This window comes from Pempheris klunzingeri, chromosome 4 (assembly GCF_042242105.1).
Source record: "Pempheris klunzingeri isolate RE-2024b chromosome 4, fPemKlu1.hap1, whole genome shotgun sequence".
Taxonomy (NCBI): Eukaryota; Metazoa; Chordata; class Actinopteri; order Acropomatiformes; family Pempheridae; genus Pempheris; species Pempheris klunzingeri.
Window position 1 is genome coordinate 10,657,638 of NC_092015.1, and position 25,016 is coordinate 10,682,653.

At 41.5% G+C, this 25,016-nt stretch overlaps 1 protein-coding gene across 1 annotated transcript; it reads left to right on the forward strand.

Moving 5' to 3' along the window:
• The first annotated feature begins 1,192 nt into the window (after positions 1-1,192).
• On the forward strand, positions 1,193-24,308 carry dhx36 (DEAH (Asp-Glu-Ala-His) box polypeptide 36). Its single transcript, XM_070828653.1, has 26 exons — positions 1,193-1,537; positions 2,073-2,230; positions 2,379-2,492; positions 2,618-2,834; positions 3,720-3,758; positions 3,942-4,112; positions 4,327-4,406; positions 7,952-8,026; positions 9,047-9,213; positions 9,315-9,396; positions 9,547-9,687; positions 11,620-11,729; positions 15,037-15,120; positions 16,154-16,209; positions 16,343-16,407; positions 17,167-17,310; positions 17,764-17,881; positions 19,219-19,317; positions 19,831-20,004; positions 20,168-20,254; positions 20,345-20,428; positions 20,580-20,679; positions 20,811-20,901; positions 21,803-21,923; positions 23,347-23,499; positions 23,577-24,308. Exons 1-26 carry the CDS (start codon positions 1,271-1,273, stop codon positions 23,802-23,804), a joined length of 3,225 nt encoding a protein of 1,074 aa, XP_070684754.1. The 5' UTR covers positions 1,193-1,270; the 3' UTR covers positions 23,805-24,308.
• Positions 24,309-25,016: the final 708 nt, after the last annotated feature.

The window sequence follows — 25,016 nt, forward strand, 5'->3', positions numbered from 1 at the left end:
TTCAGAAAGAATGAACAAAGCAAAAACAATTATTAATTGAAAAGGAATCTGTTACCTACTAATTATGTCTCACTGACTTTACATTTAGAGCCAAGAAGCTACACACGTTTTTTGGTAAATGCTCTCAGTCTGCTGAAAGATGATATTCACCACCATGCCCAGTCCAGCACAGCCAAAACCCTTAAGGTGATACAGTCTATAGCAGTCATGGTAGATCTTTTTCATTTGGCTGTAACCTTTAAGGCCCAGACAACAGGTCATTCCCTGATGTTCCCTTGAGCTGGGAGCAGGATGAGCCGGTTACAGCAGTAACATTGACAGCAGAGGACTTCTCTGTCTGTGCATATATTAGAGCTTGAAGATGTTGTTTTAAAAGTCAGGGACTCAAAATGGATTTATACCCAACTACTGACTATTGAAATAAGCAGGATTAGTTTCAAAGGGTAAACGGGAATGTCAGGGGTTAAGGTCTGGGGAATGGGTTGCCTGAGGTTTCTCACATTTTGTTTTTTCTTTTTTGTCTGAATAACTATACACAGAGCTCAAAGGCACCAAAATACTGTGGCATAATAAAATAAACCAGAGCATGTTAAATGAGTATAAAATCATATGAAAAGCAAATACAGCATATTGTGTATATCTAAACCACCTGATCAAAATGTATTTCTAGGGAAATTCATTTTTCATCACTTCAAAAGCAGGAGGTGATTTATGGAATGCACATTTTAGTAAACAATATTTTGAGATTTACGCCTTATTTTTCACAAGATATGCAGCTAGGCTATACACCATCTGGAGAAAATGAGTTGGTAAAGACTATTACAGAATATCACTAATCCAATTCTGAATGATTGCATCTATTACTCCAAATAATCACATTGTGATGGTTTATGTCGTGTTTCTAAATGAGGTTTCAGCAGCAACACAACAACCAATCACAGAGCGCTACGACAATATCAGGAGACTGAAAACTGTGACGTCGGTACTGTGCGACGTGCCGGATGGAAACGGGCTTCAGCATTTGACTGCAGCATCTAAATGTTGCTTTTTCACGAGTTAATTAGTGGGTCAGCAATTAAATTGCACACGCAGCTACCAGGAAATCACCTGTCAGTAGATACTTTAGTGTAGCCTCATGTTTTTAACGTAAGTCTCTAGTCGGTAAATCCATCCAACACGTCTTGTAGCTAGCACGGTTTCTACACGCTAAGCTACTAGTTAAGCGATACTCTGACAACATTTTATACCACAGTTTGTTTCGGACGGCGGTATGAGTTATGGATATGGCGGTGGAGGTGGAGGTGGAGGTGGAAGGAGAGGCAGAAGAGGAGGAGGACGAGGGTACAGAGATGGGAGCAGAGAAAGATGGGACAGGGGAAGTGGAGGAGACTCAAGAGGACACAGTTCCGACTTTGATCAGGACCGAGGGGGAGGTGGACAACGGGACCGTCCGCCCCCACACCTGAAGGGGCGTGAGATTGGTCTGTGGTACGCAAGATACGGAGCCGTGAGGAGGAAACAGGCCGACCGGAGATCGGTAATGGATTGTGTTCAGCTGCCTTTTCTTGCACATTGTGTTGAGTTGGCAGGTTGTCTGCAGGGTGTCAGTCTGTTAGGAACAACAGTGTGGTACATATGCTGATTATGTTCCTGATTGTACATGCAGATGAAGTGTTAAAATCCTGCACATAGGTGGTAAGTGACCCAGATCTTTACACATGTTCATCTCCACAATAAAACGTGGGAAAATCTGCCATTTTTGATTGAATCAAATGGGGTTTGAATGGGCATCTGAAGTCTGAGGGTGACAGAAGTAGCATCAACTCCTAAACCAAATAAATATAATTGATGTAGCAAATGAAAACAGAAGTTATAACATGCTAAAGGGGCATGTAATCCTTAAACCGTCTCTTAACTGCAAAATGACCAAACTATGTGTGTATGTGGTTTCTGTTGTTACTTGGATGTCACAGTTTTAGTGGGATGAAATGAAACTTGGTACAACAGGAGAAAACATTTCCTAAGCCCTGATGGCACATTTGGTTAGGCTGACTGTGAGTGTCTGTGTGCAGCGGGCGGTGGTCCAGATGGATGAGGCCCGAGAGCAGCACATCACCAAGCTGCTCAACTCTGTCCAGAACGATCAGTCTGGTCCAGAGAGAGAAGGCAGGGATGTAAGAGCCTCTACGTCTGGCAGCCGGCAGACAGCTGCCAACAAAGGTGGTCATTGGTAAGAACAACTCTTCCATTTGAGACTAACTCAGTGTAATTTCTAGCTTACAGTAAAGATAGTAAAAATGGGACAGATAAATGGGATCAAAGTGCCTGGAGTGTCCAAGTATTACTCTAACTAACATGCTCATGACCTGTTTATGCAGTTACTTTGATGGGGAGATGCTTGAAGAGGATAAACAGAAGATTGAGCTCAAATCTGAGGAAGAGGAGGAAGATAATGGTCAAGGGCAGAAAAAAGCAACAAACAAATCAAAGCGGTAACTTTGCAGATGCATATATATATATATATATATGTATTCAATATTTAATAGTGCCCCATGCAGCAATCATAGAACAGCCAACATTGTCTTGGATATTTACACACTCTAATATTTTTATTTAGTTATGCCACTAAAGATGAGCCTCCAGATGCGTGGGATGAAGAAGAGCAGCAGGAGGAGGCGGAGGACGAGGAGGAGGAGGAGAAAGAGAAAGTGAGAAGCAACGACAAGGATCTGGAGTTCTTATTTCACAAAGTCGTCAAAGACGGTTCACTAGACGAAAGCTTGAAGAGAGATTTGCAGAAAAAGAAATTGGATCCAAAGTACAAAGAAATGCTGGTGAGTATACGATGAAGGTGTCGTGGTAATTTAATTGTCTTCGTTTTTGCATCAAAAGTTCAACATCTGGGAAACTGTCCATCAACTTTGATTGTGTCTGAGCACCAAGCATCATTAATGTAAAGACAGAATCCGACTCCATCCACCCTCGTCCCACCAGTGTCCTGCCTTTGAGCACAGACCCCCACCCCCACATGAAATGATTTCCTCATGTACCTACAGATAGCAAAATATCCACAGCGCCAGGCATTTATTGTTGGTTTTATGTGCACTGATGTTTTTTAGATGATACGATCAAACTTGTGGGGAAATGAGTTAATGAAAAACATGAGAGCGCTGCATGAATCACAAATAGATAGTACAACAAAAGGATAATTGGAGATGATGCAGGGCAGAGTATCTGCATCTCAGCTAATACTTGATGATACATGCTAGTTGGTTTGCAAGTATCTGTTGCTATGTTGGCTACTCTGAGATTTGCAGCTCAGCTGATGTTTACGGTTGCAGATCTAATTACTTTAGTATAAAACTCTAATGCAGAATAAGGCTGGGCAAAGAGGTGAATTAATATATTGAAAATCACTGAAATATTATCATATAAATTCCATATATATGCAAAATAATGTAAAATATTTTAAAAATTAATTTACAGAACAGATCAGTCAGGCAATATTCATAGTTCTATTATTCTACTGAGTGAATGTTTCAGAATCGCTGAATTATTAACCACTCACTGACTCTGTGATTATCTCTGTACTGTAAGAATTAAATAACAGATGTCTTGGTATGAAGAAAATGTACACATTCTCAAGTTATGAAGAAGGAAGACTTCTTTATTAATTTTATTCAGTGTTTACAAATCTTTTGCTCATTTTTTGTCTTCAGAAATTCAGGGAAAAACTACCATCCTATGGGAAAAAAGAGGTACGTTTTCTTACTTTCCTAAATCAAATCCTTTCATCCTTACCATGAGTCACACCATTTTATCTAAAACTGAATATCTCCTGGTTAAATTTTAATCTTATTATCCTCCGTCATCACCCTTTTTTCTCCTTATCTCATAATCCTTCCATTTCCTCTCACCTGCTTCCATCTCTCCATCCTCAGGAGCTGGTGGAGCTGATCAGCATGAACCGTGTTGTGGTGGTGAGCGGGGAAACTGGGTGTGGAAAGACCACCCAGGTCACCCAATTTATCCTAGATGACTATATCAATAGAGGCGTGGGCTCGATGTGTCGTGTGGTCTGCACGCAGCCTCGTCGCATCAGTGCCATCTCAGTACGTAGCCTTTGGGTTTCTCAGGTCTGACTGTGTTGGAGTGAATGTTGATGTGATGCTGCATAGTGATGATGGGTGTATTTGCTAATGTGTGTCCTCTAAAGTTTACGCTTTGCCTGTGTCACTTCCCACATCAGTCACGTAAATGATGGCGGTATTTTCACAATGCCGATTGTGTTCTTAAAGGTTTTTGTATGTGTGTGCCTCCTCTCAGGTAGCAGAGCGTGTAGCAGCAGAGAGAGCAGAAAGTGTAGGGAATGGAAACTCTTGTGGTTACCAAATCCGCCTGCAGAGGTAAGACTTAATTGTTTATAAATATTGATAAAGAATACATCAAGAATTAAAGAACTCACGTCTCAGCACAATTTAGAATTTATCTTCAGTGTGCTCCACTACTAAAGCGCTGTCTTCGTGTCTCTGAGAAATACATTTCTGATCCGCTGCTGTATTATGAACCGTCCTGACATCTTACATCATCAGGAGCAGGCCTGCTTATTGTCTTCAGAGTCAAAACTAAAAATGAAGAGGCAGCATTCAGTTTTTATGCAGCACATAGCTGGAACAGACTCCCGGAAAACTTGCGCTCCGCTTGAGCTCTCAGTTCCTTTAAATCAGAGCTTAAAACTTTTCTGTTTGCCGTTGCATTTTATTAAGCTAAACATGGAACTATTTATTCATATCTTGCACTGCACAGGAGCAGCACTGTAAATTTGCTTCTACTGTTTGATTTGTCTTATTGTATCTAAGCTTATTTTTTATATTGCCTTGTTTTGCTGTTCATATCTTTCTTGATGCATTTATGTCTCATGGAAAGCATTTTGAATTGGGTTGTTGTCGAAAGGTGCTATACAAATAAACTTGCCTTGCCTTGCGAGGGATAAAAATCTGATTTCAGCGTCAAGAAAATAACATCTGAGCTCGTAAAGAGTAGAGTGAGTGTTGTTTGGGTTCCTGATAGCTCCTTTAGTGAGGGAAGATTGTTGCAGCTAGCACAGAGACTATTTCTTTTCCTTCCAAGAGTTTTTCTTTATTAGACTGGTCTCAGACTTCTGACTTCCCAGACATCGCTAGTAAACAGTGATCAAGAAAGGCCTGGTGTTGCTTTCATGCCTGTCTGTTTCTAAGGCTGAATAACTGCGCCAAGAGCCTTTGAGGGTTAGATTAAGTTGGTGATCTTAAAAATAGATTTAGTTATAGTCCTCAGCTAATAGCATGTAATCATAGAATACATACAAAGGCTAAGGCTGCATTAAGGTCCATAGGAGCTATACATTTCCATTGGGGAAGCATGAATGGCCTGTTTCATTCCTTTAAAGCCCTCCTTTAACTTTTTTTTGGTGCCATTTTCTTCAGTTGTGCTTATGTTTGATTCACATTCCACAGAAAAAGCAGATGTACCTGTCAGATTTACCTAAAGGAAGTTTCTAGATGGATGGGCTAAATCAAGATGGATAAGGGAAATATATGATGAATGGATACCACGGGAAATAAGTATTTTTGAAGGACAGGAGATACAGGGATTCATAAATGGGAATGATCATCTGAGATCATGCACATGGATAGGAATGGGCAGTGCCGGCGAGAAAGGCACCTGATTGGTACGTAGACTGAGCGAGTGGAGAGCTACAGGAGATGAGAGGGTGCAGCAATCTGAAATGAATTATGTACTATAGTATGGAGTATGAGAGAGGAGAGATAGATGGTGGGAAAAGTGGCAACTCAGGAGTGATATGAAAGGAGATTGAGATGGATAAGAAGTAAAAAGATGGACAGAAAAATGATTACTGACTGTCAAAGGACCATGTTTTTTTAAAAAAAAAAAAAATCTTTTCACAAGGTCCTATTGCTTTTCTTTAGTGTTATCAAGTTACTGCAGTTGTGATTCATAGCTCCCCTTAAGTGAGTAAAACAATAACTATCGAATTTTGTGGTATGAAGGAACTTAAAGTCTAGCCAGTTGAGAAAGGTGTTTTTCTAAGCTTGCTGCTTTGCTGTCGATGATGGAGACCAGGATTGTCTCTCAGTTGGGTATATGCAAAAGCCTGCAATTAGTAACTCGAGCTAGTTAAACTTCTATTGATGCACCAGCTCCCCCACATAGCAACTAATATAAAAAAGTACACAGTGCCTCACTCTTTACTTTTCTCGTGGTCGTCTCCCAGTGGGAAGTCATCGTCTTTAAAAACTGAATACAAATAGGCCAGAACACATTTCATCTAGCCTTTGGTAGCTTTACTTACATTTGCATGGAAATAGTGTATCAGTCTACACAAGTCATTCTTTGCAGACAGCCACTGAATTAAATGTGCTCTCTCTGGTGTAGCAAAAATCGGAGGTTATAATAATCATAAACTAGGAAATCGTTTAATGCAAATGGAATTCGTCTGATTCATCATAACCCCTCTCAGCCCTGAGGTTTCTAAACTGACATAAACTGCCAGAGATGGTGGCAAACTTGTGTTTGGTGAGCGTCACCTTATAGACGACAGAATTTTAATGTTCTTCATCTTTGAATCTCTTCTGAGCAAACGCTGCTTGAGATTCTCAGCCACATTTTGGTTATTTATTCCACCAATCACTTAAAAATGAAAGGTGATCAGACCTTCTCTGTGTATGCAAGGTTGAAATACCAACCAGGCAAAGCAGACAACTGTTCTGGGGCTCTGAAAACCCAAGGCTTAAGTAGTGTTAGCTATTTTTTGCTAGTTTATTAATTAACTTGATTGGGAATATGAACAAGTACAATATCGACTGACCTGCTGAGAGCCTTGATGTTTGTGCTGCTTTATTAACTGTCCTTGAGGCTGTGTCTGGTAGAGGGCCCCTGTGATAGTGTAGCAGTTTTTTCTAGATTAATTTTTGATGAATTCAAAACACACAGCAAACCTGTCACCAGTTAGTACTGCAGGATAAAGAAAAGCGCTCTGTCTGCCCTGTAGCCCCCTAACAGGTTAAGCCAGCCATAACGCATGGCCCCCGGCAACTTCCTCCTTCTGTAATTTCTTTTCTTTTCATAAAAAATATTACGTTTGTGTTCAAATGGACTGCTGCTGTTGCTTTTATTACTTTCACTTTTGTATTTATTCTCTATAAATGTTTTCATCATTTCTTATGGTGAGCTACAATCTTTTTGTCATTAAGGTTTAAATAGGCTCATTGATTATTTGTTTGTTTCTCTGCTGTGGTTGTTTAATTGTTTGGGTTGTGTGTTGTCATAAAATGCTTTGGATCACTGTTTCAAAAAGTGCTTCCTAAAAGATCAATTTTATTGTTAGCATTATATCTACTAAAATGTTTCCTGAAAGTTCTTTTGAAAATATCACTTTTGCTTCAGTAATGCAGTAAAGTCTTCAGTGTGACTCAATTAGACAGTGAAATGTATTTTTCGAATGTGTCATAAAAGAGTTTCTGCTTTCTTTGGGATTAAAATGAATGGGGAAGACATTTCATGGTTCCTATTCAATGGAGACATTTTTCATCACTGACTAATACGTACGCAAGTATGATATGAAGGCAGTCTGAACCTATTAGAGCCTATTACAAGTAGTTACATTTTCTGTATCAGCAAATGCTTTATGTGAACGTCTGTAACACAGGATGAACATCAAGATATTTCTGCTATGATATAGTCAGAAAAAAGACTGTGTGGAATCCTGATATGGAAAAGTGGGGGGAAAGTGTGAAAAAGACAAGAGTCTTTAACAGTTGCTTACACAAATGTAGGAAAATTAACAGATAGCAGAGACTCATCCCAGAAACCTTTGACTTCACTTTAGGCAAGTCTTCATTTGTGAAATGTAAAGTCTTTTTTTCAGTAGATTTCTCCTCTCATTTCTCAGCCGGTTACCACGGAGACAAGGCTCGGTCCTGTACTGTACAACAGGCATTATTCTTCAGTGGCTTCGCTCAGACCCGTGAGTCCCTCACCCCAGTCGTGCTTCCTCATCCTCGTCACATCATCTTTCAGCATTTCTTCGTCATGGCTTTTCCTCTCAGTGTCTCAGTTCCAGCTGTCCTTCCTCCGCTCTCTTATTCTCTCTGTGTGTCACTCCGTTATCCCCATTGATTTATGGTTTACTCTGCTGTCTGTGCAAGAAGCATTAGTATGGGTCCCTATTCTCATAGGAGGAGAAATTAAGACACACACACACACACACACACACAGACACACACACACACTGGCAGCTTCTGTTGACTCATCCCTGCGCACTCATCCTTGCATTCTGAGTGCCTTCAGAAAAACCACAGAGACTAAGTGAGGGTGCCAGCTTTTCTTGTTGTCTCGCTTCATGCTCTTTCAGAATTGGCACGACTCTAGTTAAAGTCATTTTAGGACTACAGTTGTCTGACAAAATGCTGCAGCATTTTTTTTTTTGGCATTAAGGTATGTTTACACAGCAGCGGGCTTACAAGCTGCCAGTCTGTATGGACTGCAGCTATGTTTACACTTGTCAGTTTTGGTGTGAATATTTGTCTCCAGCTGCCACATTAGTGGCGCATTAACCTTTTCAGTCCCACAGACCTCTTTGGCTCATTATTACAGACTCCTGCTGTACATGGAAAACATTTTTGTTAAAGTTTAGTTCAGATCTCAAAGATAAAAAAATCTAATTTGTCAGACTGAACTACAGGGAAATGTGTACACAAGATGTGTAATGTGTGAACAAACTAACATACGCAAAGACATTTTTGCCAAAAATCCATTAGTGGCAAGTCTCTTTAGGCAGAAATGGGTGCAGACACAACAATAGCTACATCTCGAACCAAAAGAATGTATGAGTTTTGAATTATGCTGCAACATGTTAAAAAGGCAGATGTAGCAAAGCCATAGTTGCCATTTTTCAGACCTAGTTAGGACATACGGCCACTTGACCTAAAATTAACTGCAGACTTGAACCGTTTCCGAGGTTTTATTTTGACTGTCTTGCTCTCAGATTGTTGTCCACAATCAGCCACCTGGTGCTGGATGAAATCCACGAGAGGAACCTGCAATCTGACGTTCTGCTCGTCATTGTGAAGGACCTACTCAACCTCCGAGACGACCTCAGTGTCATCCTCATGAGTGCCACGCTGAACGCAGAGAAGTTTTCTAGATATTTTGGTTAGCAACCCATCAAATCACAAGCCAAATTTGTTTGGTGTTTAAATCTTCCAGTTTCATTGGTTTCATCTACCACTTTCCCTGTGTCCAATGCCCTTTAGGCAACTGTCCAATGATCCACATCCCTGGTTTGACGTTTCCAGTGCAAGAGTTCCTACTTGAGGACATTGTGGAGATGACCAGGTAGAACAACACTGCTCCTAAACCCACTCACATACAAAGACAGTCGCATCCTAACTTGGTCTGACACAAATATAGAAGTACAGATGGAACCACTGCATCCCTTTTGTTTCAGTGGGGTGTTATATAAACTGGTTTGTGTGTCTCCTCTAGGTATCGTCCTCAGAATCAGGACCGTCGACCCGCATGGAAGAGAGGCTTTTGGCAGGGGCGCAACTCCAGGCCCGAGAAGGAGGAGAAAGAGGCTGAATACAAAGAAAGCTGGCCTTGTTATGCACGCACACTGCAGGGAAAGTGAGTTGGTGAAAACAGCAGGGTATTTAAATTGGCAGAGCAGCTGCCAGGTTGAGAGATGTGTTATTTAGATGGAAAATGGGAAGATTTGACTTTGTCACGTTCACATTTGGAAATAAATAACCTGAAAATAAAAAATTTAGACCCCGATGGGTATAAGCAGTATACAGAGAAGGAGCTTGGATCACCTGACCCTTTGGTAGATTTGTCACATAAACACTGATTTATGCGTCTGCATTAAAGTACGAAAAACACTTGATAAAGCCTTTTTAATTAAGTACAGCTATTTGCAGTGTAGCCCCTTTATTTGCCACTATGATTACTGCTCGGTGTCGCAAAGTGAATGGGACAGAACATTACATGATCATCTCTGGTAAACTGTATCTGTGGAAAGCATATTCACAAGCACAATACACCTGAACACACAACACCACATCAGTCAATGGGCAAAGCTGTAGGCAGAACTAAAGCTCACTTCCTACACAGCCTTCCTACGCTGTATGCAGGTACAGTCCTTGATGCTCAAATGAAATACAGGCTTAAGTGGTAAATGTAGGTTTGAGCGTACTTGGCACTTCATGACTGTGACTTAAAGGGTAGGTGCGTAATTATGCATAAGTGCACAAGTCTGCCTTAAGTCAATAGTCATATGAGCCCATATGAGCAGTCATTGTTCATTGTTTGTGTTTCCCTTGAGCAGTGCTTCTACGGTGAGCTGCAGTGGAGAAATGGTAGCAGAAACGGGGAATTTTCTACAAGAAACGGAAGCTATTTGGAAGCTATATGCACTTGACTTATTTAACTTGAACAACTGAAGCCTCATATTAGCTTCAGATAAATCTATGAATATATTTTGCACAAGCCTGTGGACCTTGTCCCCATCACTTACATTAACAACACATCAGGATGGGATCTTTGCTGTATGAACAGGAGCAGTGATTACAGGGAGCAAAAGCTGTTTCATTGTTCATTGTGGGCAACTGACTATCGTTTTAAGAGAGATTTAAAGCCTTTAAACTAGGGTTTTAGGTGCTGTGCAAAGCATCTATGATGTTTTTAATTGTAATTATTTTTATTTTGTTAGTAGCGCTATGTGCGTTGTGGTTTGATATTGACTCTCCAGTCCTTTACTATATTTCTGTTTATATTTGAAGAAATATGATAATATTCTGTTAATCACTCTGACTTCAACACAGTATTATACATTCAACCCAGCATGTAACCCCATGGAAATTTTGTTTGTGCTAAACACTGACTGAGTATCGATGCATCTGAAAAATGACAATTCCACAGAAAGCACCCATTCAGTTTTGTATGGAATCCTTGCTGAAATGCCTGCAGCATGTACATTTTTTTTCTTTCATTATTTTGAGTAAGTTTCCCAGAAATGTGTTGGCAAACAATGCAGGCACCACAATAGTTCTTCTCTTGTTAAACACTGCACGGACATCGACTATCACCATTCTCTCAACTCTCATCAATGACTCGCCAACGGCAGGGAAAATAGTTTCCATGTTTGGAAACTTTCACGTCTGTGACAAAATAACTTGCAGATGTTCCTAACCAAACATTAGACCCAGGAAAAGAATATGAAAGGAACCCATTAACGGTTACGGATTTCATTTGTAAGAGCTCATGTCAAGATCAGCACTGCAGTGAAAATATTAATGAGGTATTAGTCAAATGTGTTTATCGGTTATCTTCCCAAAACTGGCTGAACATCATACAGAATTTTTATAGAACAGATCCTTTATATAACATCTGGGGAAAAACCGTCTCTGTCTGCAATAAATGAATCCTGCAGGCATTACCCAGATGTGACGACCAAAGAAACCGTTAAGGGAACAGTCGGAACTGTGGGAACAGTTTTGTTGCCATGTTGAAGCATGGAAGATGGTGGATAAGTTGTTTTCTGTGTCTCATGTTTTACAGCTACTCTGACAACACAATTGAGGTTCTGGAGATGCTGGACAATGATGAGAAGATTGACCTGGAGCTGATCCTGGCGCTGATTCGTCACATTGTTCTCAATGATGAGGCGAGTTTAACCTTGTTTGTCTGCTGAAGCCGTCTGATAGAGGCAAATGTTTGGTGTCTTAATTGTGATTTTTAATGTATTACATCTAAAGGAAGGGATGAAAATGGGATCCCAGGGAACCTGTTCTATGGGTCTGAGTGCTTGTGTCTCCTGAAACCTGTCTTGTAGATTTTAAAATCTGTGTTCTTCGACTTGAAAACCTCCCAACGCTTTGATCATTGACAGACAGACAGAGCGGTGGTCCATGGTGGATGAGGATTTCAGAGAAAAGTTGAAGGCTCACACAGACATAGAAACTGACAAAAGGAGAGAAGTACAGTTCATTCGTAGGTAGAGCAGATGGAAGGAACAGGAGGGCTAGCTTCCAAACAGAAAGCGACATTAGATCAGAGGAAATAACACAGATCCTGGCAGCAGCTCCGTGCTAATGAGTGATCGAACAGATGCTCTCCCAATGCACGTCTATTCCCTGTTTTCTACGTTTTTTCTCTTTGGTCTTGTTAAATTACCTCATCCTCAGTGTCGTGTCAGTGCTCAGTTCAGACTCAGGTGAAGCGGAGTGTGATATCAACTAAGTGAGATAGAACTTCTCTGTTTTTTTTGTGCATTTGTGTGTGTGAATATTATTTTTTTTCCAGTCTATCCAGGAGCACTTAGCCTAACTATACCCATGTCAAGAAAAACTCTGAGTCGGAAACTCTGAAAAATAGTCGCTACTCAGTGTTTCAACAGTCTCTAGTCACAGAGTCACATAGGCCAGCGGCAACATGTGTGAAATGGAGCTGCACACCGGAGTAGAACATCACAATCAATACCGTTCAATGTAGCCTATTGTCACTATTAAAAGGTGAGGTGAGGACAAGTTAGGAACATAAGTACTTGAATCGATGGAAGGAAAAGAAATTGACACACTTTGCTCTCACTTTTCCTGGGTTTTTTTTTCCGAGTGAAGGGGAAGTAGTTTAGCTCACTTGTTAGTTTGTGGCTGTGTCTGTGAAAAATGTGTTCAAGAGAGGAACAGAAGAGACAGGCCCAGAATGAGGAGTGACTAACGCAGACAGACAGAATAATTATCCCTTCCCATATGAAGCCACATCTCTATCAGTCACGGCCACCCTGAGCCAGTCGACCAGCTGATTCGCCGTGGCATTGTCAAATGGCCGAGAGGGAACTGGTTGATTCACCGTGACGGCGTTCTGAACCTAGGATGTGGGCCAGGATTTTGACTGTGATGATTGGTTAATTATGTTGCAGGGGTCTGTGATTAAAAACCTCGGGAGTTGACATGCAGGCATTAATGAACGCCCGCTGGGTGCAACTACGCGTGTGCATACGTGGACGCGTGTGTTGTGTGTGTGTGGTTTGGCATGCTTGTGTGCTAAATAGTAGGCCAACACTATAGAGCTTACTGTACTGTTAGTGGATTTTTAACTGGATTAATCAGAGCGTTTTTCTCTACTGCATGTGTGTGAACATGTGTTTCTGTCAGATTTTAACTAGGCACACTGCCTGCATCTCCTCCTCCTCCTCTCACTTTCACACAAACACACACACACACGTGCTCAGATATTCTCACACACACACACACACACACACCTACACACTCACACAGTCCCATGTGGGTGCCTGTGGTTGAGCGCTGGTAATAATAATTAGCTTTAATTAAAAGGCAGGGTGCTCGGGGCCTAGAAGCTACTTTTTATGTCTGTTCTTCATCTCCCCTTCATTCCTCTCAGGAAATGGATAGCTAGAGTCCTTTTTAAAGACTGGGTTATTTTACACCAATTAATATTATCCTGAGAATATTTTTTTTGTTTAAATTTAGGTCTTTGATGTGGTGAAATAGCATTTCCAGAGATGTTTCCCCATTGATGATAAGTTGGATTTTGCTCAGGTTTCTTTAAATTTAGAGCTTCTTTGATTATTATTAGTCTTTAGTTTATATGTACAGCACACTCATGAAAACACAATTGAAGACAAGTGTCCCTTATTATCTATCTCTGACCTTTTCAGCATGACTCATGCAGCATCGTCTTTAGAGGCTGCTCTGGACTGCTTTGTGCAATCTGATCTGCATGCCATAAATTTGCAGCCTTCGTATTTGTGTCAAAGATTAGTCACATATTTTTTAACACCTTTCAAGACTCCCTGTTGCTTTTGTTTATAACTCTGACAATGTGAGTAATTAATAATTCAAGAAACCTCAGTACTTATTGAGCACTGGCTGAAATGTGTTTGTAGCACTGACTGTTAAGAACGGCCAACATTGCCATTAAAATCCTGCTTATGTTCTGTTTACTTCGATAAGATATGTCAGGAAATGAGGAAACCAGTAATTTTAGACAGTATTTTATTCATGTTAAGTTATTGAATGCCTGTTTGTGTTAAGAATATTAAACACTGATGTGTCAGAGGTTTAAGTGACGAAAAAGGTTAATAGAAAAACATGTTCAAATATTCCTCAAAAGCAGGTTTTTGTACCATAACTGAGATATTGTTTTGGCTCCACTTTCGAGAATGTTTGAACAGTACCCAGCTCTCAATGATTTACATTTGTAAATCTGTTCTGTATGTCTGATAATGTGGATGTTTGCTCTGGCAGTTGACTATAATTGCTAAAACCTGAACTCATCTGTTGTAAACCGTAAATCTCTATTCTTGTAATCTAGTTTGATTAATTATATTATTGTCTTCTAACCTGGGCTTTGCTGCTACAGTCTCACAATCGATTTCATTATCTTATTTTACTATTGTAGCATCATGTGATGGTGTTTTTATGGTTTTATACTGTACGTCAAGTCCTCGGCCATTCTCAGCCATTGCCAGAGAGCTGATTTACTCACTTTGGAATACCTCCAACTCTATTAGACACTGTCATCTGTTATCCTGCTGATGTTTTCTCAGCTTGCATTTGTGTGCCTCTATATTTTCCAGGTGACTAATTGGTTTTCTTTTTTTTGCTGCTTTGAGAGATTTAAGTCTATCCCTGCGGTCATGTGGAGCAGAGGCTGTCCTGTAGTGGTTAGATGTTGTGATAATGATGTTGGCAGGCAATGTCAGGGCGAATTGTGAGGCTGAATGTGGAGGTTGGGAGCTCAGGGCGAGTTGTTTCCATCGGCCTCAGCTCCTCGGAGGACACAAGCACCCTGCTCACTTGGCTCAGTTGTTGCCGAGGCTCCTTTGGCTAATGGCTGTTTGTTTCTGTTGGCGTTTTTTTTTTTTTTCTTCTTCTTCTTCTTCTTCTGAAGCTCTGCTGGTTTTTGTGTCTTTCAGCTGCCAAGTGTTGTGTCATGTCTTTGCTTGACAGGAAGGGGCAATCTTGGTCTTCCTGCCTGGCTGGGACAACATCAGCAGTCTCAATGACTTACTCATGGCTCAGCAGATGTTCCGATCAGGTACACACACGGCAACATACATACAGAATATGTCACATGGAAGTGCACACCGGTGACTTGCAGGTTAATATAATGTAGTTGAGGTCATTATTACTATTAAAAAAAGTCCTCCTCCAATCAGACATGAGTTTTTATTATTACATCACATGGATGCTTGACTGTCACTCTGCAGAATGATATATACACAGACTTTGACACTTGAAGACTATTTAGTCCCATTTAGCTGCTGAAGATGAACTTAAATCTGAGTTCAACACGTCCAAATGCCAGCGTGGTTTTTGTGACATAACTAATTTGGAAGCCGACTTTGGTTTATTAGTAGAATTAGTAGATCGACAGAAAAGAATCTGAGTTTTACAAAATGGTGATGGGTAATCTCACTATTGTCTGACATTTTATATCCCAATTAATGGATCATTCACGATAATATTGAGCAGATTAATCGATAATGAAAATATAATAATTAAGGCCCAAGAAATGTGATGCAAACTCAGAAAAGCTCCAGTGCGCATTGAGAAGAGACTTTTCAGTGAAGTAGGTGACATTTTGTATTCAGTAGTTTAACTCCTGAAATGAACAATATTTGCATATTCATAGTCTGGATTTTTTCCACAATGTGGAGGGAGTAGATGGAATTTTAATTGAGTTTTTGTTGCAAAAACGCATCAAACAAGAATTATTATTTTAGATATCAGCTCTCCAGCAGAGTATTTTTGTATCTCATAAGACATGACTGGAGGGGATCTTTTAAATTTGAATTGTATGTGTTTGATATTCAATATGTTGGGAAGACTTACGTCACTTTAACATAGTACTTAATAAAGACTAGAACTTACTTCAAACCAAAGTAATAAGATTTGTTGCTAAAGTTGAATAAATAATTGTGATAAAATATTGCATTCTCAATATTCCCAGGTTATTCAAGAGTATATTTTTAGACATAATCGCGCAGCCTCACACACCAGCAGTAGTATCTTACGCTGGCAAATGGTGCTTTGTTTGAGTTTTTCTTTTGTGTCCTGTTGTGTTGCAGACCGCTTCGTTATCATCCCTTTGCACTCCCTCATGCCTACCGTTAATCAGACGCAGGTCAGTGCTCTTCTGTTTCTCTCATGTCCGACTCTCTGACTGCGCCCGTCTCTGTGTCTGCTGTTTGGTCTGTTTTGTTCCCTATTCGATATTAGAAAAGTCCAATCTCATCTCTCCCTCTCACCCCTCTCAGGTGTTCAAAAGGCCTCCTCCAGGAGTTAGAAAGATTGTGATTGCTACGAATATAGCTGAGACCAGGTAGGTGTGTGTGTGTGTGTGTGTGTGTGTGTGTTTGGATTGTCTGAGCTTTGAAAATGTATTTTTACTATCTGGTAAATTTGAGGGGAAAAAAAGTGATGGCGTGTGTTTGGGTTGTCTGGCCTTTGAAAATTTGTATTTTTACGTTCTGTTAATTTGAGGGAAAGAAAAGTGATGGCACCAAAAGTGATAGCTGTGTGTGTGTGTGTGTGTGTGTGTGTGTGTGTGTGTGTGTGTGTGTGTGTGTGTGTGTGTGTGTGTGTGTGTGTGTGTGTGTGTGTGTGTGTGTGTGTGTGTGTGTGTGTGTGTGTGTGTGTGTGTGTGTACAAGTGTAATGCATTAGGTCCCAGTCATTAATACATCAGTGGATTTGGGGCTAGTTAGCATATGTTTCTTGGATTGATCATGAATACTGAAACACTGGCTTGGATGGGACAGACTGAGTCTCTGACAGGCAATTCGTTAATGCATCCACAAAGCCTCGCGCACACACACGAACTGAGCAAATTAAGAAGCTGCCTGCACCCTCCTCACATCACTCCACTAAATATAGACTCTAAACCTACCAAAGGGCTAAATTTTATTTTTACTTCTGAATGACTGTTTGCGTGAGACTCTTGGCAAAACATTCTTGACGGGCCGCTTTGAAGTGTTTTCGTGCCGCATTTGGTCTTTATTTCAGCCCCTTTTTTTTTCTTCTTTCTCTTCCTCTCTCTCTCTCTCATCTCTCTCTCTCTCTCTCTCCACTCTTCCTCACAGCATCACCATAGATGACGTTGTTTATGTGATAGATGGGGGCAAGATTAAGGAGACCAACTTTGACACCAATAACAACATCAGCACTATGACAGCAGAGTGGGTCAGCCTGGCCAATGCAAAACAGAGGAAAGGACGTGCTGGCAGGTATGTGTGTGTGTGTGTGTGTGTGTGTGTGCGTGTGTGTGTTTTTTTTCTTCACCCATGGGTATTTGTGGATATTTTTATAATGAGAGCATTCTGTATATTCGTGTCTCTGAGTATGTGATACTAATCTGGGAGGATTATTTTTCCTTCTGTTTGCCATCTCAACTCTGTCAGTCTTCCCCGTCAGTGCACTCCTCCCTGCCTTACCATCTGTAAACACAGAGAAAGGCAAAGTGCAGTCACTCCCAGGTTGTTTCCAGTCTGTGACTCGAGACATCTGCTCCGTTAGCTAGCTCTGACATCAAAGTGGTGCAAGGTCCAATTAGCAGGAGCTGCTCACTGAGTGCAGTTTTATCCCATTGATTTTAGATTAAGCTCTTGTCACAGGACTGATATAAGACATATTTTTTTTTCCCTCTCTGACCCTCTCTCTCCTTCTGTGCATATATCCAGAGTGTGTCCAGGGAAGTGTTATCATCTGTACAACAGTCTGAGGGCCAGCCTGCTGGATGCCTATCAATTACCTGAAATCATGAGGACACCACTGGAGGAGCTCTGCCTGCAGATCAAGGTTGTGCATGTAAAGAGAACGAGGGAAACAGGGCGACGGAGACAGACAAATAGGTGTTGGTTTGGGAGTTGAGGAGAAGATGGCTGTGAATGGAGAACAGTGATTGCGGCGGCGGGGCGGGGCGGGGACGAGGGACGAGGACAATGCTGCTGTTTTTGCGTTGGGTTACAGCCTCTCCTGCCTAATGAGAGCTAGGGATGAACATTGTAGGGTGACTCATGGCCCTTGCTCTCCAGCTTTCTCTCCCTTTTTGCCGGCAACATAATAGCTCCTCTTCTGAGCGTCGTTCTCCTACATGAGCAGTCACTTTCTTCTTTGTTGCTTACTATTTTTTTTTTCCTTTCTCGTTTTGCTTTCTCTTTTTGAATCCTCATACTCCACTCAGACATATTTCAACCCATGCTAATGGAACATTAAGCCAAAGTTCACTCAGATCTAGTGTTTACAATGATTGTTCCCACCAGCGGATTCATTGGATATGTGTTTGTTTGAGTGTGCGTCTTCCACTAGTTTAGTGGGATCTGTTAGAATATGTGTGTAATGTAGTTTTTGAAGCTAGTGGGTGAGAGGCGGACTAATGCATCAGCCAGTCCTTAAAGTGAGAGAAACACTGACAGCATGCTAACCCTGAGCAGACACTCTAATGCACAAACATTCCATCACCACCCTGTTAGTCTGTTTCCTTACTGTGTATTTATTGCATTTATGCTACTGTAACAATACAGTTTCCCAGTCTAGGATCAATAATACCTATCAATCTATCGATCGGGCAGCTGTGGCTCAGAAGTAGAGTGCGTTGTCCCTCAATCGGAAGATTGATGGTTCGATCTCTGGCCCCTATGAGTCAGCATATTGAAGTGTCCTTGAGCAAGACACTGAGCCCCAACTTGCCCCTGAAGCATAGCTTCAGTGTGTGAAAGAATAGTCTCCTCCAACTATCTCTCTATCTCTCTCTTCACAGATAGATGTTTGGTGTAATTAAAAATCTCTTTTTGATGTGGAAGTGAATAAACATTTAGAGAGTGTTAACATTCATAGCATCTTTTATGATAACAATAATTCTGTGTTCAGCCCAGCATTCAGCGAAGCATGTTAATGTGATTAACCTTCCACAGTGTTAGCTTTTAGGCACGTACATCTTGTAAACAGCAATATGAGCAAACCACGAGAAGGCACACATAAAGCTAATTGCAGTGGAACTAACTAAATATGTATTTCTCACAGTTCAGTGTTTGACATTAAATTCCCTTCTCTGTCTAAGCGCTAGTCATTTATGGCAAAGTAATTGCATGTTTTCGCTGATCAGTATGTAATGTAATCTAATGTGTGCTTCCTAGATATTGAAGCTTGGGTCTATAGCTCGTTTCCTGGAGAAAGCCCTGGACCCTCCCACTGAAAAGGGGGTCAGCCTAGCCATCAAGAACCTCACAGACCTGGTAAGAAAGAATAAAGGTTGTTCTGACAATTATGCTCTTGATAACATTTGCTGTATGAACTGTCAGACAGAAAATTGCCCCCTATCATTTCTGAAAGTGAAAGTTAATGTTTAGGTTTATGTTTACAGCCTTAAACCCAAAAAATTTACTACCACATGAGTGTAAGAAAAACCTGAGATGGTGGAATTGATTCAGCTTTAATTGACTGATTTCGCTAGCAACAAAAGTACCAGAGCTATTTGGGTATTTTGGAAGCATTAGCATTTTTGAAAAAGAAACTGAGGACCAGCAGAGAAATCACTACATATTTCAAGGGTTAAGGTAACAATGAGCAATATTTCATGCTAACAATGTTAAAACATAAAGAAAATCAAGGAGGAAGCTGTATTGAAACTCACCTTTATGGCGGCTACATGACTAAAGGGAAAACCAACCCTTAATGGTCTTCAGTGGTCCTCAAACACCTTGTCTTGAGCTCAAGATGACTAAGGATGTGTTCGTGTTGTGTGTTAGAACGCCCTGGACCATACAGAGAATCTGACAGCGCTGGGCTTCCACCTGGCTCGTCTCCCCGTGGAGCCTCACATTGGCAAGCTCATCCTGTTCGGGGCTCTTTTGGGCTGCCTCGACCCCGTGCTCACCATTGCTGCTTCACTCAGCTTCAAAGACCCTTTCTTCATACCCCTGGTAGGGCACTGAGCTCACTGACATGAAAGCTTATGTTGGCAGTGACACACACGCACAGTTCAACACATGGCTGCACTCTACCCTCTGATTTTTTTTTTGTTTTTTTTTCCCATCACAACGCCCGCCTTAAAGACATTAGCTTAAACTCACCTGTCTCCCTCAGGGTAAAGAGAAGATGGCAGACATGAGGAGAAAGGTTCTGTCCAGGAACTCCAAGAGCGACCACCTCACTATTGTCAATGCCTTCCAGGTAAAATAGCCCACATCTGTCAATTTCCTTTCATCTCCATCTACTGTATGAATCGATCCTTTTTTAATTCATCATTCACTGATCTGCCAGGGCTGGGAGGAAGCAAAACAGCGTGGTGCCAGGTATGAGAGGGAGTACTGCTGGGACAACTTCCTGTCTGCCAATACACTCCAGGTGAGCAGGATGGATCATGAGTGCTGTTCTGAGCTCTATCCTGAAGTTCTTTAAAACCTGGGGTGGTGATAAAATTTTTAAGTTGACTTCTGTCAGAGCAGATAAGGACATGTAGCCTCGTTTGGAAGTAATTTGTTCTTTTGTCATTCAGATGCTGCACAACATGAAGGGTCAGTTTACTGAGCATCTAATGCATACTGGCTTCGTCAGCAGCAAGGACCCCAAAGACCCCAAATCTAACGTCAACTCAGGTAACCAAGAGCAGTTTTAGGTTGTGAATTGCTTATCAAAATGTTCATTCTTATTAATAAATATCAGGATGTGCAGTAGTTAACAATTATTTGCAACGCTCATTTGTTCTTCCTCTAATTTCCCTCCTTAGACAATGAGAAGTTAATAAAGGCGGTGATTGTCGCCGGTCTGTACCCGAAGGTGGCCATGATCAGACCATCGCATAGCAAAAAGAGGCCAGGGTGAGTCTGCCAATTCAAAGAGGGAGATGAACATAAACAGACAGGAAAACGCTGCACAGCACAAGATAGAGAATCACACAATCATTCTTATTGATCTTTAGACAGAAAAAATGGCCTACACACAACAATATCGCATCAGACCTCAGGTAAGAATTCTGTAAGGGAGCTGTGACAATTGCGCGAAGCCGCGCAGACCGCGTTACGACGAATTTCCAAAACAGAGGTGCTTTGGCAGCTGAAGATCAATGCAGTCATCATAAAACTGCCCTCAGGCGGCTGTCATAGGCAGTGGCTGTGACCTGTGTGCAAAAGACAGACGCACACTCTCATGGTAGGGCTGTCACTTTTGTTTGTCTGTCTCAGTGACAGCTTTAGACCCAGCTGCACAGCGAAATTTCCAGGGTCATTTCCTCTGCATAAGTAATTCTCAACAACTTTCACATGTCCGCACCACAGCTCTGCAATATTTAACAAATCCATTTCTCGATTAAGCACTTTTTGTTTGTTTTGCTGCTAAATCAGACTGCTGTCTAGTACAAGCAGCTTGTTCCCTGCAGTCAAGCAGTCAGTTTTGTTTGGCTGGCACGCACGGGTTTGGAACACGGTGTTACTTTCATGTCAGAGATGATTTGCCGACTGCATCACAATTTGTCTTTGGTACCTTGCGTGCCGTAGTGGTAGGAGGCCGTCTGTGTGTGGAATTAACAAGCTATGTTTATTTCTGATTCATTTTGACAAAACTTGTTTGTTGTGATGAGGATTTCACACACAATTTTGACGACAACTTGCACACACATAGCGGGCATTAAATAAATAAATGATCAAAACGGTTTGCCTAATTTTCCGATAACCCTTTAAGCTTTATTTTCAAAAATCACCACTAATCCCTTATCTTTCTCAGGGCTAAAGTGTACACCCAGGCTGATGGAAAGGTGTGTATCCATCCGAAATCTGTCAATGCTGAAGAGGCTGATTTCAACTACACGTGGCTCATCTACCACCTCAAGATGAGAACGAGCAGTGTGAGTAGGCGAGGGGACACGGGGACGCATTGTGCTGCGCTTCATCACCGTTGTATGAATGTTGTGTGTTTTCACGTTTGAGTGCTGCTGTATCTTTCTGTTTGTGTGTATGAGTGGACAGAGGGGACTGGTGGTTAAAGGTCGGCAGTGGTGCCACTGAATGAATATTTGATTAAAACGCTGCCTTTCAACTTTCTCTCAAAGGCTCTTGTGCTTCAAAGCGTCCAGATAAACGTAAGAGGTGGGGGGGGGGTGCAAAACGGTCAGCTCCCTGACTGCCGCCCTCTCTCCTCTCCTCCTCTTTCTATGTTTTTTTTTCTCCCCCTCTTCACATTCTCATTTTCCCCTCCCTTCCATCTGACTGTCTTTGTTCTCTCTTTGTGAATGTTACTATTCTGCAGAAAAACACCTTTCATGTCCTCTCTGGTTTCTGCCTGCACCTTTGTCTCTCACTTTGGTGCCTTCATCTTTTTTGAAGAGAAGTGTTTTGCTGGATCTCACCATCATTATTGCCACCATTAAATTTTTATTTATTTTTTTTTCCAATAGTGTGTCAGAGAAGTAGTTTTTTGGTGCACGATGCTGTGCATTTTGTCTTTTACAAAAGTAAGGTATTCCGAGAGTGCGAGATTGTCAAGGTCATTTGTTTACTGAGAGAGAGAAGGAAGCAGAAGACCAGGGCTGTAGAAATGAAAAAAAGGAAAGAAAGTGAGGGATGACGCTTAACTTTATCTCCTCTGACGCACTTGCCCCCGGTGGTCCATTACATTACACATTCATGGGGCAAATGCAGTTGTCCCTGATCTCTCCTTGCTGCTTTTATTTTTCCTTTCACCTACTCAGTCTCTTCGCCTTGCTCATTGACGCTACTTTTCAACACTTCTGTCTGTTACCTTCAAAGCTGAAACAGGTTTTGTTTGGCCTCAGTTTTGCTGCTTATGTAGTCTCTGTGCCTTTTGACCATCGAGCTAATCAGTTTTTGTGAGTGTCTGCATACAGATAATGTGCATTAGAGTATCACTTCATTGTATACGTGCCACATTTTGAACTTTCAATAATTTATAAGAGACACACACTTTGTCATTCGTTGAGAGACACTGCTGTTTTTCAATAGTAAAATCACTCCACATAAGCAGCTGTCAGCTGCACAGGGGGGAAATGGATGGATTAGAGTGCAACACATTTTGCGAGATTCATAGACGGGGCAAGATGACATTTCTCCTAACACTGGAGGCACTGAAACACATTTCAACCTTGCAATGCCTCTCTTCGCTAATGGGACACTTTCAGCCCACACCACAGAATAGCTGTCGGGTGCGGCGTGTCACATAATGATGCCGCTCCCTGTCATCGAGTGTGTTAGCGTGTTTGTTGTAATACTCCTGTCGTTGTGCGTTAGCGACGTCTCTCTGTGTGTCCTCAGATCTTCCTGTACGATTGCACTGAGGTGTCCCCGTTCTCACTGCTGTTCTTTGGAGGAGACATCACAATCCAGAAAGACGAGGACCAGGAGACGGTCGCGGTGGACCAGTGGATCGTCTTCAGATCCCCGGCACGCATCGCTCACCTTGTAAAGGTAAGCCAAGGACACATTCACATCAACGAAGCTGAACCGTTAATTTCACTAACGACCCTTTCTCGTCTCTTCTGCAGAGTTTAAGGAAAGAACTGGATTCTCTCCTGGAGGAGAAGATTCGTAAGCCTGCTCCTGTGGACTGGCAGAACCGTCAGTCCAAAGATTGTGCAGTCATCACGGCCATCATAGATCTCATCACCACCCAGGAGAAGCCTACGGGCAGCACTAAGGGCTACGGCAGAACGTGGGCGAGTGCACCAAGAGGACAACACATTCACTTTGATGACGATGATGACGATGATTAGAAGTGGCCAGGATTTTGGCTGGCTATGAAGAGAGGAACCTGGGAAATGAGTGACTGCATCCTTGGACACAGAGGTTAGTTGGGATATTTATGATAACCAGCTGGCCTCCTTGATGGTGCTCCCTGGGTGCTCCTGAAAGCCAAGCTCAGCACGCAAGAGCACTGGAAAATGTTATGCACTTGAATGACTCCCCTCATTATCATTTTTGCCTATTTGGTTATTATTTTGCAAGGACCAATCCATGTTCAAGTACACTCAGTAGCTTTTTTGTTTATTGTTTGGTTTGTACATTTGTGGTTGGGATAAATCTTGCTCTTGTTTTACATTAATGTCACTTAACGGACTTCGCAATAAATAATGTACCACGAAACACCTCACTTAGCTTCATCTGTGCTAGTAGGCTGAAAGTCAAAGTCAAAGTGGTCATTGGTCAGAGAAAACATGACAAACCCCAAGCAATAAAGCTTTTATTTATAATGGCTAATTAAAATATATAAAAAGGTTGACTAAGCATGTTTCTGCAATATAAATCTGTATTTTGGAACACGTACATGTTACAGTTCAGGCTCTGTTCCTTATTTACATGTACACAGGTGATTTACAATAGTTACAAGTAGAGGAAGTGATTGAGATCAGTCCATGCTTAGATGTGTGGTATTATATAATTTTCCCTGAGTGCAAATTCAAAACTTCGTCTGCTCTCGAGAGTCTCGATACTGCTGGGCGCCACAATCATACCTCGCTTTGTGTAGCTCAACAGTTGTGGTTGTCATTTGGGCTGGGCCGGAGAAGTGGGCTTGATAGATGGCGTTATCACCACACTCTGACCAAGCCATTCATTTCCTTAGGCTCGGCATGGCAACACTAAAAAGATGACTCACACTGGACAATCACATTAAAAGCAGGGCCACTCTTCTGTGCCGGTCTCACCATCACCACACACAAATTAATTTCAGCCTGCCTCTGTAACATCAGATATAAATCCTAAGGGGGATATTTATAAACACACCTCTGGCTGGCATCAAGTGTGTGTGATATTTTAGGCTGTCTAAATCATCGAGTGGATGGAGAGAATAACGTTTTTTGAGACACAAATGTAGCTTCTGATTCATGGTGTTGACATTAACTGGTGACAAACTGCAGTAGAGAACAGATACTTGGCCCATGGATGACATATGAGATTATACCTCCCAGATGGCTGTAATTCTTTAT

Bases quoted from the DNA above. Each gene is read 5' to 3' on its own strand.
- dhx36 (XM_070828653.1), top strand. From the start codon at position 1,271: ATGAGTTATGGATATGGCGGTGGAGGTGGAGGTGGAGGTGGAAGGAGA. The intron at 16,408-17,166 runs GTAGGTGTGTGT...TCTTCCTCACAG, and splicing joins ACGAATATAGCTGAGACCAG to CATCACCATAGATGACGTTG. The intron at 23,500-23,576 runs GTAAGCCAAGGA...TCTCTTCTGCAG, and splicing joins GCATCGCTCACCTTGTAAAG to AGTTTAAGGAAAGAACTGGA.